We start from the raw sequence: 17,714 nt of genomic DNA, 5'->3' as shown, positions 1-17,714 counted from the left end.
TCCGGTCCGCTAATGATTGGCAGTTGATTTTTACGTACCAGCTTGCCAGGCCTGATGCACAACCTTCAACAAAGGTATGCCCATTCACGCATGTCTCCACGCAGAAGACGCTCTAGCTGAGAATCAAATGACTACAATACATTTTTAGAGATCATTGCAGTGTAATACATGCTAACTCATAAATGTACACACATATCTACATCTAGTTGTATAGCTATATCTGTATCTGTGTAGCTATATCTATAGGTTTACTATCATAATAAGGAATGTGACATAGGCAAATACAGGTTGGTTGAATGCTTGTTTTCAACATCTTATAATATTGAACTGAAAGTGGTTGAATTTATATTAGCAAATGTGAGTATACATTCATTGATATGAAGATAACCTTCTGAATGGAGATTGTGGTACAGTGCGGATCAGGATATTTATCCTTTTGCTCACTGTAGTGCAATCTTGGAATTGGTATATGTAATATGCAGGGGGTGTGGGAGGTACAGGGGGTCTTGTCCCCCTGCAAAAATTAAAAGGAAACATAGACATTCAAAACCGTAAGTTAGGGAGTTTGAATGTTGATCATTGTGTTTATCAAGTTCGACATTTGGTATACATGAACTTCCTAAAATTCACATAAGTAGTCAATCTTTTAAATAAAAAATATTATGCCATGTCTAATTATGACAGTAAACTATATATATATATATATCTATTGATATACACACACGCACACACACACATATTAAGTATGTGTGTGTGTGTGTGTGTGTGTGTGTGTGTGTGTGTGTGTGAGTTTGTGTATGTATCTATATATATATGTTTACATTCAAAACTTAGAAACTGCATTGGTCAACGGCATTGGTCGAATGGCAGTTTTTAAGTTGGCAGAATGTCAAACCAAAATGTTATCAACTACACTACAGCGAACGGGTAGTATAGTTCGAGTATTTGGGTTTGACATCATACAGGGAGATCGCGGTTCATTGAGGAACAGGGAATTATCCTATTTCCTCACTGTAGTGCGATGTCGGAGTTGGTATATTTAATGTGCAGGGGGTGTGGGAGGCGCAGCCCCCACATGAGGGGGGTGCAGTTGGCGTAGCCTCCCACCTGCAAAATAGTAGAATTAACATACCATTGATTGTAAAATGTAATGGTACATTATGGTACATTAATGTGCATAGCAGGAGGTGATAATGTTACCTCCTGCTATGTTGAATACATCAAAGTATTGATGTCGATGTATTCATTTTCGCCTTGGTTGCTATTTCGAAATTCTGAGTTCAGCATTTTGGGCCAACATTCTGAATGGTCAGCCAAAGCAGATTTGGAATTCTAATAATAAACTATATATGTATATATTTGGAATTTTAATAGTAAACTATATATATCTATATATATATATATATATATATATATATATATATATATATATATATATATATATATCTGTGTGTGTGTGTGTGTGTGTGTGTGTGTGTGTAAATATAAAAACTAAAAAAAAAACTCACACCACGGCATTCTACACTCACTCGCACACAAATGCACATCACACATACACAAACACCAACAAATCCAACACTCACGCTTATACATACACCTCCCTACCTGTATCCACACATACAAAACACACACAAACACTCACTCACCTTCAATTTCAGACACCATATCAGCCAAACACTTCAAACAACGTACCGGAAATGCATAAGCATGGTTTCGAAACATTCAAATTCGCTCTTATGCACTTTCGGCATTCTGCATTTTCAGCTTCATGGTCTCGGAATGCTGAAATTCGAAATTTAGCATTTCCAGATTATGAAGTGAAACTAAATATACATATATATGTATATATATATATATTTATATATATATATATATATATATATATACATATATATATATATATATATATATATATATATATATATATATATATATAGTCAAAACATTGACAATGTGATTATTGACATGCTACCATGCATGTGCTAAGCAACAACCTTGGTGCACGCAAAACTTTAATCTTTAAAAAAATAAAAATATAATTTTTTTGCAGGGGAAGACACAGCTACAACCCTCACTCCCCCTGCTAATTAGATATGCTAACTCCAAGGGCATATTGTGTAACTGTGTACATCTGACAACATTTTGCTTAGTCAACCAAAATGTGTCGACTAAACAGATGTCAACCAAACAATTGTCAACTAAATTCACTGCTCATGCACACACACACACACACACACACATATATATATATATATATATATATATATATATATTATATATTTATATATATATATATATATATATATATATATATATATATATATATATATATATAGGTCCACTTCACATGACTGAAAGCTCAAAATACTGAAATTCATTTGACTGAGTCCACAATCCTGAATGTTCAAAATACTGAAAGTTCATTTGACTGATTCAGAATACTGAAAGCTTAGAATGCTGAATTGCAAAATACAAAATGTTAAGCCATAGATGACATGTGTTTCCTTTCACCTGTGAATTGCTTAACATAACAAAATATGCACAATTCCGTGAATGCCAAACATTTCATCACAAATAACATTAACATTCACAAAACCTAGGTTCACAAAACCAACTAAACCACTCAGATATCACCCTACAATTCGTCTCACCAAATGAAAACTATAAAAGAAAAAAATGCACACTTACAACACTAACAAGTAACTCTTTCCAAAATTAAAAACTACTTACTTACCTTATTAACTGAGACTGACTGATAAAAAAACAAACTAGGTGGGAGGCTAAGCCACCCACACCCCCCAAACTATATAGACTAACTCTGGGATCTTACTTACCTTAAAGTACTGTACACACTGCCATTTGGTAGCAATTCGGCATTGTAAGCTTTCACTATTCTGAACGTCAGTCATATGAGTTTTCAGTATTTTGAACATTCGGGATTGTGGACTCAGTCAAATGAATTTCAGTATTTTGAGCTTTCAGTCATGTGAAGTGGACCCATATATATATATATATATATATATATATATATATATATATATATATATATATGTGTGTGTGTGTGTGTGTGTGTGTGTGTGTGTATGTGTGTGTGTGTGGGTGTTGTGTGTATACATGTATGTACATTATATATATTTCCTTTCTTCAAAAAGGAGTTATTGGATAAAGGATATAAAGCGTGAATCTTAATGAGCTTGCTACAGTGGTTGGCATAGCTTCTGTGGACATCTCAGTCTAAACAGAATAAGCACGTCACTGAGGCTAGATGAAATTTACAGTGTCTGTGTTTTACTTATAGCTATCTATTCACTGCAGAATACAAAAAGAAGAAGAAAATGTTCATAATATAAAGTAGCGTAATGAAAATGATATCTTTCTTTAAACATATATTTAGTTTCTAGGATAATTAATCTTATCTGGCTTAATGTATTCAATTTCCTGCTATGTAAAATGACTGCATAACTCTGTTCCTAAATGCAGTCTTGTCCCCCTAACTATAGCCTTATACTCCTCAAACTAGAGAGCAAAGTTTAGGCTGTTAATTATTATTTTTTTTAAATAAACTTGCATATTCCTTTATGCTTCTTTCATAATACTTTCTTAATCCTTCATGTATGCAGGGCTGTAACACTACCCATAACACAACCCCAGCATAACATTGACCATATCCCTAGCGCTATTAACTTGAATGAATTTTCTGGAGTAGTATCTAAGCACATTAGGAACAAGCACGTTTCTTTATGGGTGAACCTGAAGTATACCCTGGTTAAATTATTTGTTTAAGTTTGCACAGCAGGTAAATGGAAAATGAAGAAATCAAGCACAGAACTACAATTTGAAGCACATTGATTTAATACCTCATAGCCTAAATCATGTTACTGCCACACTAGGCAAGACTGGGGGGCTAGCTATATTTAGTTATTTGTGTGTTTGTAGTCTGTTTGAATTATTTATTTATTTGCTAACCAGGTTTGGTGCATTTTTATTATTTGTTTTTTTTTTGCCATAGTTGGAATATGACCTTGACATGTAATGTGCACACTGAAATACATGACTATATTGTAACAGATTGCTTACTCATAATTAAACATCCAAACACGAAGAAAAGGTTAAAGGTTATACCTGTTATTCTATTTATGACAATAATTTTGTCTAGCTAACCTGTGAATGTCTGTAACATGTTTAAGAGAAAAGATCACACCAATCACAGTGAGAGAAATACTAATAATGATCATATGATGTCTCATTAGTGGTTATTTTCTGCTGTAACTATGTTGTTGTTAAGAAAAAAAATGTCCTAGGAGTCTTATCACACAATATGCTGAGACTATTTCAGTTGTTAGTGAAATAGATTAACTGCTGACTGTTTTCCTTTAGGGAGATGCAGGTGGTCCCCTGAACTGTCAGAGATCTGAAACATGGGAGGTTCATGGCATTGTCAGTTTTGGTTCCTATCCATTCTGTAACAAACTCAAGAAGCCGACTGTTTTCACCCGAGTATCTGCTTATGTTGATTGGATCAACAGTGTAAGTTCCCTCTACATTTAACCTTTCATGGAAGTTTGCAATGACTAGTCAGATGTAACAAATGTTAACCTGTTAATATGCTGACAGTTTCTACCTGACTGCTGTTCAAGGGTCAAGCCATATTAGTCATCTCCTAGTCCGCATGAAGTAACTTTTAACGTTTGACTTAAAAATCTGAGTTTACAAACCTTCTGTGTTTTGTGTTTTTATTTTTAATTAGTTTCTTCTGCTCTAGTAATATCTACAGTTATGTGTGTTTAAAGAATTAACTAAATATTGCTGTGCATACAAAACTTAGGCAATATAATTTTAGTTAGGCAAAATTATAGCATTTAGCATTATCAGAGTTATGAAGAAATAGAAGTCAACATTTGTACATGCCATTATCTGTCACTGAAATGTACATAAATGTCCTTAAGGCTTATGTGCGATTAAGTCTAATTATGTATTTACATCCAAGATAAATGGGTGTCCTGCATGGCCACAGAAAAATAGGGGTCTATATTAACACAGAACATTCAAAATGTCGAGTGTTCTAATATCGAACCCTATAAATCGAAAATTGAAAACATTGAACATTCAGAACAGCAAATTTTTTCCTAGGGAAAAAATTTGCTGTTCCAAAACACATACACACAACACAAGCACACCAAACAAACAGCAATCTAGGCACATACACCTAAACTCTTACACCTAACCCTACACTAAACTATACATACACCACTAACTATCCACTTACCTTAACCCAAACCCTAACCCTAAGGTCCGTTACTATTGCACAGTCACCTCACCCGCACCCTAACCCTAACTCACCTACTCCGCCCTAATCCTCATGTTCACACAATCACACACTTACCTGACCCGCGCCCTAACCCTAACTCACCTAACCCGCCCTAACCCTCACATCCACACAATCGCACACTTACCTGAACCCAACCCATAACTTTCCACCACAGTGCTGAAAATACCGAAGCAACAGAAATGGACAACCAAATTCTTTCCCTAGGAAAGTTTTCTGTTTCTTCCATATTTTCAGCGTTCGCTGAAAATGGGTCGATATTAGAACACTCGAAATTTTGAACGTTCTGTGTTCTAATATAGACCCAAAAATAGGCAGCTCATCTTAAAGTTGCAAAGACCTGCATTTATTTAGTTATGTTTCAGGACACATTTAAGCAATAATCCACGACTGAGTGTAGGTAAATCCTGATATACCCACACCAATCTACAAAGACATTATTTAAGAAAGAAATTGCCTACCTTTCTTAATGTCTTTGTATAAAGATGCTAAAGTGTTCCTTGCGTTTTTCCTTCTGTACTGATGTATTGAGCATGCATATGGGACTTGTGTCCCCACACTTTCACAGTATATCAGTACATTGCAGGAGAAGCAAGGGAGACAGGAGAATCTCTGTACTGTTTTTTTTTTAAGATTTTACAAAGGACAGCACAGAAATGGTAGGAAATCAGATATGTTTCTTTTTCTTACATGCCTGATTTTTCTTCTGTTTTGCTCTGTTCCTCAACATATTCCAATAGAAAGTCATGACATTCAATGGTACTTCAGCGGCAACAGTTTATTCCATTGGTATATGTTCGATTTACAAGAGGCACACTGATTTGGCTGTCCACTCAGCATGCTCAATTTTGAATACTAATGAGCTGTCATTGTATGATAAGCAGCACACTGTTTCATACATCAAACTCAAAAGTTTCACTGTTACAAGAAAAAACTATAGTCACAGCTACCCATCTTGTTTACTCATTCACTTCAGTAAAGTCTGTAGTCTAACCAAGTAAATCTGTCCACAAGATTGAAGTACAAATAAAAAAAACACACTTGCAGTCACAAGAAGTAAAACCCAATATCATTTTAATTAGTGCTTTTGTCCAGTTCATTCCAAATATGAACTTCATCAGGTTAAGATGCTCCCTTATCTCTAGTGCTTAAATAGTAAAATCATACACTTATACACTGCCATCTTGTGGTTATTAAGCCATACTGCTGAAAAATAAAACTACTTGGAAACGGTTAGATCTTACAAATTATACAAGAAATAACAAGACAGATCCTCTATCACAGAAGTACAAAAGGAAAATACCTCACACATAATGGACAGCACAGTGCTGCTAATAAGCCCTATGATCATGGCACATCCTTTGGGGTCTCACAGCAAATCTACTACAGTTACAATAAACAGCATAGACATAACACATCTTTGCCTGACTCACAGTTAGTGTAGTATGGTACCCATAAACACTGTAATGACGGCACAGCTGTACTTGACTAATAGCAACTGTAGTACAGTGCCCATAAACACCATAGTTATGGCATGTCTCTACCTGACTCACATTATTTGGAATACAGTACTCATAAACACCTTAATCATGGGATACCCCTATCTGACTTATAGCAAATGATATGCAGTCATTCCTATGTGATTCACATTAAATGCATCACAATGTCCATAATATATTGTACATTCCTATAGAATCACAACAAAGGTATTACAGTGACATACATTTCAAAAAGGAATGTGGACAAAGCCTAAAATAATGAGGGGACAAAGTCCCAGAACTAGGGGCAGATTTTAAATATTGCACTAAAAAAGTTGCCAAAATAACGGGATACGTTTTCATGAAAGATATGAAGTCTGAAACTGAAATGTTTGTCATTATTTAGTAACTTCAATCCTCAATGATTTGACAGAAAACCACACATTTTGAGGAACAGACCAAAAATATGAGGCAAAAAGCTGGACATTTTGCAAAACTCTGTACAGTTGAGGTTTGAGTGATTATAAACACTGAAATCATGGCATGTCTCTACCTGACTCACAGATGCATTTGTATCTAATTCACAGTAAATGCAATATAGTAACTATGTTTGCCACATTCATGGCACATCCATACTTGAATCTTATTAACTGTAGTACAGTGTCCATAAATGCCATATCCCTGGTGCATTCTTACTTGTCTCAGAACAAATGTAGTACAAAATAAGCAATTTATTGATAACCCAAAAAAGTTTTATAGAGAACTGGAAAACAAGGCAAAAGGAATAGAAACACCACCAAAAAAGAAGAAATAGGCACATTTTGGAGAAATATCTATGAAGATCCTGCGGAACATGGCAAAGATGCTGAATGGACAGAAGAAATAAAAGAAAGAATGAGAAGTTCAAATGTACAGGACATGAAACAGGATGAAGTAACAGCCAGAGAGACTAAAACAAAACTAAGAAAAGCTCCTAACTGGAAAACCCCAGGCTCAGATACAGTTCATATCTTCTGGCTAAAAGTATTAACATCTTTACATGAAGATTTAGCCATGAGTATGAACTATTTATATGTGAACCCTTAACAGATGACAACCTAGTTAACAACAGGAAAAATGATACTCCCTCCTTAACAGTGAACCTGCAAGATATCCGAAAACTATAGATCAACAACTTGCTTTCTGATGATGTAAAAACTATACACTGGAATTGATGCTGACAGAGTTTATAGTCATATAGAAGAAAACTCAATTATGGCAATAGAACAAAAGGATAACAAAAGAAAGTCATATGGAACAAACGATCATTTGTTGTTAATTATAGTCATAATGGAGTATTGTAAAAGGGGGAAGAATCTAAGTATGGCATTAATAGACTACAAAAAAGCATTTAACAGCTTCCCACATTCATGGGCAAAAGAGTCCTTATAAATATATAAGATATACCCTACATTGATCAGTTACAATACAGTGACCATGAAACAGTGGCAAATCACTTTACAGCTAAGCCATGATGAATGACAAATTATTATTCCAGGGATAAACAATAAAAGGAGATACTTCAGGGTGATTCTTTGTCACCATTGCTCTTTTATCTTGTCCTTAACCCATTAAGCTGGCTACTTAAAAGATTAGGTAATGGTTACGATTTGGCTCACAGAAAACAATAAAATGTAAAGACTTCTCATCTTCTTTTCGTAGACAATTTAAAACTGTATAGTTCATTAGATGAGCAACTGAAAGTATGACTGCAAGTGGGAAAAAACTTTTTCAGATGATATAAGAAAGTCATTTGGTCTTGATAAATGTTCAAAAGCAACCTTTAAAGCAGGAAAGCTGCAAGAAAATATTGATCTGCGACAGGAATGTGATATAAAAGAACTTGAGTAAGAGGGAGTGTATAAATATTTGGAAATTGATGAAGGATCAACAATAAAGCATGAACAGATGTGAATAAAACTTGGCAAGGAATATTTCGAAGACTAAAATTAATACTGAAAACAGCCCTAACATTGGGAAACAAAGTCCAACAATTTGCTCTTCTTCTTCTGACTTACAGTTTTGAGGTGATTGACTGCCCCCAAAAGGTATTGGATCAGTTGGACAGGAAAACAAGACAAATGCTTCATGCTTATCAAATGATTTATAAAAATCAGTGTATACCAAGATTATATAGTCCCCATTCTGAAGAAGGTATGGGCCTCCTTGAAATAGATTACATGTATAGATCTGCAATATGGGGACTGTATATGTATCTGCTGACTTAACCAGATCCAAACATAATGAAAGTTTTAAAACATGAAGCGAACAAGTCTAAGATAACTTCCATTAGTTTAGCAGGAACATACTGTTGTCAAGTGGGAATGGAAATCAAACCAGAAGTAGATAAAAATCAGGCAGCAAATGAATGTGCAAAAACAAAAGAAAGGATGTAAAGTTTAGGATCAGATGACAAGGTGAGAATGTGGAAAATGTATAAATATAGTTGCAAGTACAGAAAACTCATGGAACAACCTCATGCGAATCAGGATTTAATGCAGGAATGGTTAAGGAAAGGTGAATTTAAGTCAAAAGATGAAAGGTTAATATTCATGCCCAGAATAGTAGATTGCGTACACATTAGTTTACAAAGTCCACTGAACATGTTGGAGAAACAGACAAATGCAGGTTTTGTAAAACAGAATTGGAAACAGTCACACATCTTGTTAGTGGGTGTGATACACTAATGGCAGAAGACCTCTATACTGAAAGGCATAATAATTTAGCAAGGTTGTTGCACTGAGGATTGTGCAAACATTATAATATTGAAGTAGCTGAGAAGCATTAGAAGCATTAGCCACAAAACTTTATATAAAATGATGAAGTTTGTATCACATGGGATCACCCATTACCAACAGTTCAAAAAACAGATACGGGAAAAACAGATACAGTAGTTCATGATAAGAAGACAAAAGTAGCATTGATTATTGAAATTGCTACACCTGGTGACTACAGTGTCTTATGTACAGAGAGACACAAAGGCATAAAATACCAGGATTTACATGCAGAAACAAGGGCAATGTGGAAGGATGACAACAGTAGCAGGAGCAATGGGTCTCATAAAAAAGAATTTATAGTCATATTTAGATATGTTACTGATACATGTAACGCTATATGAATTGCAAAAGGAGTCAGTTGTGGGCACATTGCAGATGCAGCAAAGAGCACTTTTGGCTGACTTCAAAGACTGAAACAATACTAATCTCATGAATGTTAATTGTACTTCGCCTTAGGAATGGTGTGCATTCCCATCATGGCATAAAAACCCAGAAGACTTGGAGAAATGAAACTGAGCAAAACAATTAAATACACCTGCATCATGAAATTAGCATGAATTCCACTATACTTAAATATCCTTCTGTGACCCAGATATCACTATAGTCATGTGACAGTGACATTCATACCTGATTCACAGTCTAAATGGAACACAATAAATGGACACCTCAGCTGTATAGGAAACATAAACATGCCATGTCTCTACAAATAAATAAATGAAGAAATGTTAACTGTGTGTTGAGACTATTAAATGAGTAGACATTTTATTACCTTGGTGCCCTAAAACAGTACAAGTGCAGCTTAAGATGTATGATTCTGGACTACAGTGCAACTACCCCAGTCCTTTAAATACTAATACTATAATAAGTCCTGCACAAAATGTACATGTCAACAACTGCAGCCATCACAACTGTAAACCATTGCAGTTCCTCCATTGGTTTTATTAGACAGTTGATATACATGTGTATTGTCAATGCAGTTGCCTTCACAAAAATATATTGTAACATGTAAGTCTGGCAGTTAGTGCAGAGTGCTAAAGTTCTGAGCTATTAATGAACTGCTTCCTGTGTACAAGGTTTGATTCCTTCCACCTTGTTTGCTTACTATATGACTCTAAGCAAGTCTCTTAACCCAAGACCACTACTAGGTCACCACTGAAATGGGATAGTTAGATCCAGTGGGCCTTTGCTGGTCAATAAACTGGTTTATGATACATGCCACATGTCTCTACCTGCTACATACATACAGTGATCTGTTATCTTTCATTTTTGTCTTAGATGTTAACTGGTCTTTTCTTTACTGATTTGATGTCATATAACCCTTTAACAAGAGTTTTCTATCATAGCAAGATTCTATGTTTCCCATTAGATAAAAGATGACCTGGTTCAATTTCTTCCTTAGATAACTTAAGAAATCAAAACTCTCATCACACAGATGATCCACTCATTGATTAAGGCTACTCAGCATCCTCTGAAAATAGTCCTTTGACCTTGGTGTTAGTATATTTAGGTTATTGAGGGTAGAAGAGGTGTACTTCCTCTTCAAAAATACCAGGAAAGCACCAACTGAAAGGAGGCATTTTCTCTGAGTTGCCTTACTAGAAGAGTGGGCTTTCAATGAGTTGGTTGTCAGCCAGCAACTAAAATTGTAAAACAGTTCAAGAATCTTCAGAATAAACACACCTCTGCTTTACATTAACAGATAGTTACTTTTTGGCATCCAAACTAGGTTTTATTGTAACCCCAAACAACTCTAGTATGATATTAATAGTTTAACTTAGCCAGTGGAATACTAGTTAACCACTAATCAGTTATAAGCATCTTTCCCTTGCTTATCTCTATTCATCACAACACATTTAAAGTATTAGCAGGCACATTATAACTTTTATAATGTAAACAGGGGAACCTCATAACTTCTTTGCTCACAATAGCCATCACTCTTAATTTCTTACGTATTTTGTACCATCCCACACCTTTTATTACATCCAGCTTTGCTATACTCCCCTTTAAAACCCGTTTCTTAATTTTGCACATCACGTAATTTCTTATCCCCTGTTTCCCTCTATTTATCACACACCTTTTTTAAGTGGTTGGGTTGTTATATTATCTGTTTATATGCCTGTTGTTATACTACATGTGCAGTACTTCACTTTATATATTTTTACTACATTTTTATGTCATTGCATTTCAGATGTGAAGTTATGTATTTGTTGTATTGCACATTCTACTTTTGAGTGCTTTATTATACTACTACAGACCTAATAATATAGTTTTGTGTGATGGCAAAGGTTATGCCTGAAAAGCCTTTTTGGACCAGTATTCCTACCTGGATACTGTAGAGCAATGATGCATTTTTGGCCTTCTTACTTTTATAGTTTAGTTTTTTTTTAATTATTTGTTTTTAGGGGTTCTCAGTTTTATAGTTTCATTTTTAACTTATTTATTAACTAAGAGAACTGTTCCTTCTCAGACCCTTTCCAGACAAAATTCTATCTGCAATACAAAGATAAACCCAACACGTAGATGAATAGCTTAGTATAGACGATCAGCCAGCATTATTTATTTTATTTATTTATTTTGCCAATTTCTTTTGCCTAGTAATAATGACTGTACTTTCAAAAGGGTTCATTTAGGTGGCACCCTTACTCTGTGGGGCACTGTGCACATGCATTTTGTTTGCAGTTTATACTTTTTTTAACATTAAAGTGAAAGTGTAGATTAACGCCATATTTTAAGTAGACTATGATGTGTTGTATTTTGCGTGTGTGTATGTGTGCGTGTGTGTGCTTGTGTGTGTGTGTGTGTGTGTGTGTGTGTGTGTGTGTGTGTGTGTGTGTGTGTGTGTGTATGTGTGTGTGGGCCTGAAATTTGTTCATTGTTTCATAGTGTATGGTGATATCTTTCATTAAAGTAAAATGAATGGAAGATGGATTCTATATTTTGCTTTAGCTTTTTATTGTTCTTTTGAATTAAGTGCACATTTGAGTTTAGGGCTTGTTTTAGGTAAGGCACAACTGTGTGTGTGTGTGTGTGTGTGTGTGTGTGTGTGTGTGTGTGTGTGTGTGTGTGTGTGTGTGTGTTGTTTGTTGCATAGTGTGTGAATTTTGCTTTAGATGTTTACAGGTAGAATAAATGAAGTATGTTTAGAGACTTTGCACCAAGGATGCAGATGAATGCCTTATGATGCATTAAGATGTGGACACTGCTAAAGGTCTGATGAGTGTCAAGAATGGAGATACACAGAAATAAAAACACAACACATCAGATACATATATCTTTATCATACCCATTTTGGGGGCATCTGCAAGCCTTTGCCAGCAAAAAAACTGAATTTATGTTGTCAAACATTTATCACCCCCATTTTTGCAACATAATTTTAAGGGTTTAGGAACTCATTTAAATGTTTTTAGTTACAGCAGCATTTGTCACATTCCAAGTCACTTAAGGTAATATCTAAAATGGATATTATATTGTATTTCTGTATATACCATATGCATTTTGACAAATTTACCTATAAAATCATTACTTTTATTACAGATATTTTCTTGACATTTGCAAAGTATCTTAATATAATAGTAGAATACCAGGCTATTGACCCAGGGGACCTTTTTAAGCCTACCCATGTTTTCAGTAAAGTTTGAGAGGTATTGGTTCCCAAGAGTTTTGGGGGGTGAGTCTATGCATGTGCACGGCTGGCCAAGCAGTTACAAGATTTCTTTCTCTAATAGTAGGTGCCAGACCAGGGTGCATTTACTGTTCCCAATCCATTTATCCACGTTTTGCTTGAATAAGAACAGTGATTGGAAAAGAAGACATAACTTTTGGTTAACAAAAAAATGTGAATACTTTTAAAGCAAAACAAGATAAGTTAGCTCAAATGCGAATGTTTTTCAGTAGGTAAATATTTATAATGAATTAGATGTGTTTGGTTTATAGATCTTCAATATTTTCTTGTTAATCAGCACACACTAGGCAAAAAAATCCAAAGATAACAAAATTGTGAATAACTTTCAAACAGAAACAAATGACAAGGACAGGATAAATACAAAAGTTGTTCATCTATAAATGAACTTCAATCTGAAGGAATGATTCATTACTTTAAAATTGTTGGTGTATCCTAGTTTCCAAAGACATCATCAATGATCTACATTTACAACTTCTGCACATGCAAATGCATTTTATATTTACACTTAAAAATAAGTGATCAATAAATTTAAGTTCGATTCCAATTTTAGTTTGTAACTAAGTTTATGTCTATCAGCTAAAACCCTTCTTGCATAACATAATTTAATGTTAGCAAAAAATGAATTCTTTATCAGCTAGTGACTTTTAAAAACAGCCTTAACACTGAAACAAAATAAAACAGAATGGTATATGAAGAAGACCAGACTAACACAGTCTTTGAGTTGTTTGCTATTTCTTAGTTTAGCTTGCATTACAAATAAAGTGAGTTATTCATTAAAATTACATTTTTTTGTTTTAGTTTGCAAAGAATGTCTGAAAGACAATCACATCTGCTACACAAATCTGTTTTCTCTAAACAGATTTTATATTTGCATTTTAAAAATAAGTGACCATCAAGCTATTTAGTCTGGTTAAGCTACAACCCAATTTTAGTCATGGATGATCTTATTCCAAAAGAAAAATACAGTAGTTATCAATGACTGATTTTAGAAAGCATCATTAACTGAAATAAAATAAAACAAATTATGTAGCCTTTGTAGTTTTTTTTCTGTTACTTACTTTAGCTTAAAAGTAGCAAGCAGATTTCTGATATTTAAGGGCAATAAATTATCCATTTATTGATCCAAGGTACATCCCTTGTTTGTACTACTAGGTCACATAACTCTCTGTGTACCCTAATCAAATCAGCCCTTATAAGTACCGTACCTCTCTGGGTGCTCCATCTACCTCTGAGGATTTCTCTTTGAACTATTTCTCTAGCTCTTCAATAACCTTCTTGTCTACGAGCATTCTAGTTAACCCATCCAATTTCTCTCTAGTCAGTCTATGTAGATTTAATTGGTCTAGATACAGCTTTATTTCTTCAGCCATTTTATGTTGCCTCTGTCACTCTTATATAAGGTTGTATAATACTCAGCTAATATTGCTAGTAGTTTGGAGGTCTGTGTCACCTTTTCTCTGTGTGTACATTCTTTAGATCAAACATTGCCTCCCTCTGTCTTGTTGCCTTAATCTTAATATTATCACTGTCATACTTCGTGCTGTATTTGACAAGTATATACTTTATATAAACTCCCTCCTTAGCAGTATTCTTTTGTTATCCACTTCTTGAAACATTTGCTTCAGCTCTCTTTGCCTTATGTTTTTATCCTCTGTTTTGCTTTTGCCTAAGTTCCATTTGTCTTATTATGCTATAATATTCATGTTTCTTATTCCTCTCTCGATAAATATTCAGATTTTCTGACAACCTTATGGTCTTAACTTTCTCTGACTTGCACTTTTTCCATTCCCTGCCATAACGTGCCATAGAAGCTTGATTTTATTTTTAAACCTTTCTGCCTATTTCTCCTCATCTAGAATCTGTACAGTGAATATCCAGCTGTGTATCCCTCAGAGTAATTAACGCAGCTCCTAGAAAGGAATGAAAGGTGTGAATATACTAACCAGCAACCATCCATCTTTTTACCCTGGCCCACCTACTCTCTCAGTATAAACCTTTTATCTATTCTTGACCATGTATTATGTCTGTCCAAGTAGTATGTACAGCCATTTCCTTCCATATGCCTGTCACTGGCAAGCCACATGGCTTCTAAACCTATCTGATGGGATACTTTTTTAAACTCTTTTCATCTGTATTAAATTTTAATTGATTCCAAGGGTCTTGAATAAACTATATTACATACATGATTCCCATCCCTATGATAATTAAAGAACCACAGAAAACTGCAGGGCATCTGTGATTATTTCCCGTATCTCCTGAAATTTCATTCTGGGGGGAAGAGATGGTCTAAATTGTTGCCATCCACTGGTAAATGTTCTGCATCTGATCTACTTTTCCTATAAAGTGGAAGGGGAATTGTCTCCTCACTAGTATAACTATCCCACAGCATCTTACTCTGTAAACATTGAGTCCACCATTACCACCATTAATTCATATTCTTTCCTCCAAAATGTTAGATGCTGTTTGTCCATTCATTGGGTTTCCAGTAATGCTGCAATGCCTGCACTCTCCCTCTTTAATTTAGCTAACATATTTTCCTTCTCACAGGATTGGTTTGACCATTGAGCAAACGTTCTGATTTCTTGTTAGTTCTTATAGATATCTGGAATACTTTATAATGTTTCCTATTCTGAAAAGCTTCCTACTCCCATCTTTCCTGTGTCCTTTCATTACTGGTCTCCCACAGACTGACCTTTGTTTTCCCTTACCCTATCCCCAACCTTTTTGTATTTTGTGTTCACCTCTCTCCTCAAGCTGCCCTCCTTTTTTGCATTCTTTATGTAAATTACTAGCACCTTTTCTTTTGCATTTGCTTTTGTTTGTGAGTCAAAACACATATAAGCCATATATATATATATATATATATATATATATATATATATATATATATGGGTCTACCTGACAACACCGACACATCACAACACCGACAACGAAATCACCAACACCACATAACCGACAGTTCACAAACACGAAACCTCACATGCCCGACAACGAAATCACTGACACCACATAACCGACAGTTCACAAACATGAAACCTCACATGCCCAACACACCATAATAACGACAATCAACAAACAAAACAAATCCCCTGTCCAAAAAGCACACACACAACACAAGCACACCAAAATCCTTACAAACCCACGCTAAACCTCACATACACAACTATCTACAACCTTAACCCAAACCCTAACCCTAAGGTCCATCACTATTGCACACTCACCTAACCCGTGCCCTAACCCTGACTTAACCCGCCCCTAACCCAAAGACTATCACTATCGCACACTTACCTAACCCGCGCCCTAACCCTAACTCACTTAACCCGCCCCTAACCCAAAGACTATCACTACCGCACACTTACCTAACCCGCGCCCTAACCCTAACTCACTTAACCCACCCCTATCCCTACAGACCGTCAATATCTCACACTTACGTTACTCGCACCCTAACGTCCGTCACTACTGCATACTTACACAGCCTTTTCCCATGTCGATGTTCTCAGTGTCGGTGTTTTCATCCATCGGTCTTCTCAGTTGTCGATCTTCTGGCGTCGGTGTTCTCAGTGTCAGCGTTCTGAGCTGTCGACGTTGTCAGGTAGACCCATATATATATGTGTGTTTGTGCGTCCATGTGTGTGTGTGTGCGTGTGTGTGTGTGTGTGTGTGTGTGTGTGTGTGTGTGTGTGTGTGTGTGTGTGTGTGTGTGTGTGTGTGTGTGTTTGTGTGCGTGTGTGTGTGTGTGTTTGTGTGTGTGTGTGTGTGTGTGTGTCTAGATATATATATATATATATATATATATATATATATATATATATATATATATTTTTTTTTTTATATATAGGTTCATAAGTTCATAGGTAGGTACTAGGCTATTGGCCCAAGGGCCTAAGTAAGCCTAGCCAACAAGGTTCCCTGGCTTATGCCACCCAAGTGATCCCCGGGATGTATTTCCTATTTCCCATCCACTCATCAAGATTTTTCTTGAAGAGTGCTAATGAGGAACTTTGCTTGTTCCAGAGTATAGGAAGTCTTTGGGACAGGAATTTATCCATCCAACATGTCCTGTTTATTGTGGTGACAAGGTTTATGTCCCTAGAGCATGTAGCTCGGAGGTATTGGGATTTCTTAAGGGGTAGCATGTCCAATAGCTCTGGGTTTAACATAGCTTTATATGTTAGGCAGAGATCTCCTCGGAGTAGGTGATATGCTACAGAGTAAAGCTGGAGTTTTTTGAGACAGTCAATGTAGGGCATCTGTTTGAGGCCAGTAATCCTCTTTGTGAGGTACTTCTGTGGCCTTTCCAGCTGCTGCAGATGTCTTGTGAGGTACATTCCAAAAGGGGCATTGTACTCTATAATGGGTCTAATGAGTGCTGAGCAGAGGGGAACAATGACCTCTTTTCTTCCTGGATGAGA

At 35.5% G+C, this 17,714-nt stretch overlaps 1 protein-coding gene across 1 annotated transcript in view; it reads left to right on the top strand.

Moving 5' to 3' along the window:
* LOC122797694 (chymotrypsin-like elastase family member 2A) overlaps positions 1–17,714 on the top strand; it is a 96,070-nt gene that overhangs the window by 66,541 nt on the left and 11,815 nt on the right. Inside the window, exon 4 of the mRNA XM_044066228.1 lies at positions 4,378–4,527. Coding sequence (XP_043922163.1) covers positions 4,378–4,527 — 150 coding nt within the window. The remainder of the gene's footprint in view (positions 1–4,377; positions 4,528–17,714) is intronic.

Source organism: Protopterus annectens, chromosome 3.part1 (assembly GCF_019279795.1).
Source record: "Protopterus annectens isolate FY-2018-M chromosome 3.part1, PAN1.0, whole genome shotgun sequence".
Lineage (NCBI taxonomy): Eukaryota > Metazoa > Chordata > Ceratodontiformes > Protopteridae > Protopterus > Protopterus annectens.
The sequence above is the reverse complement of the archived record's forward strand: the minus strand, read 5'-3'. Positions and strand labels throughout refer to the sequence as shown.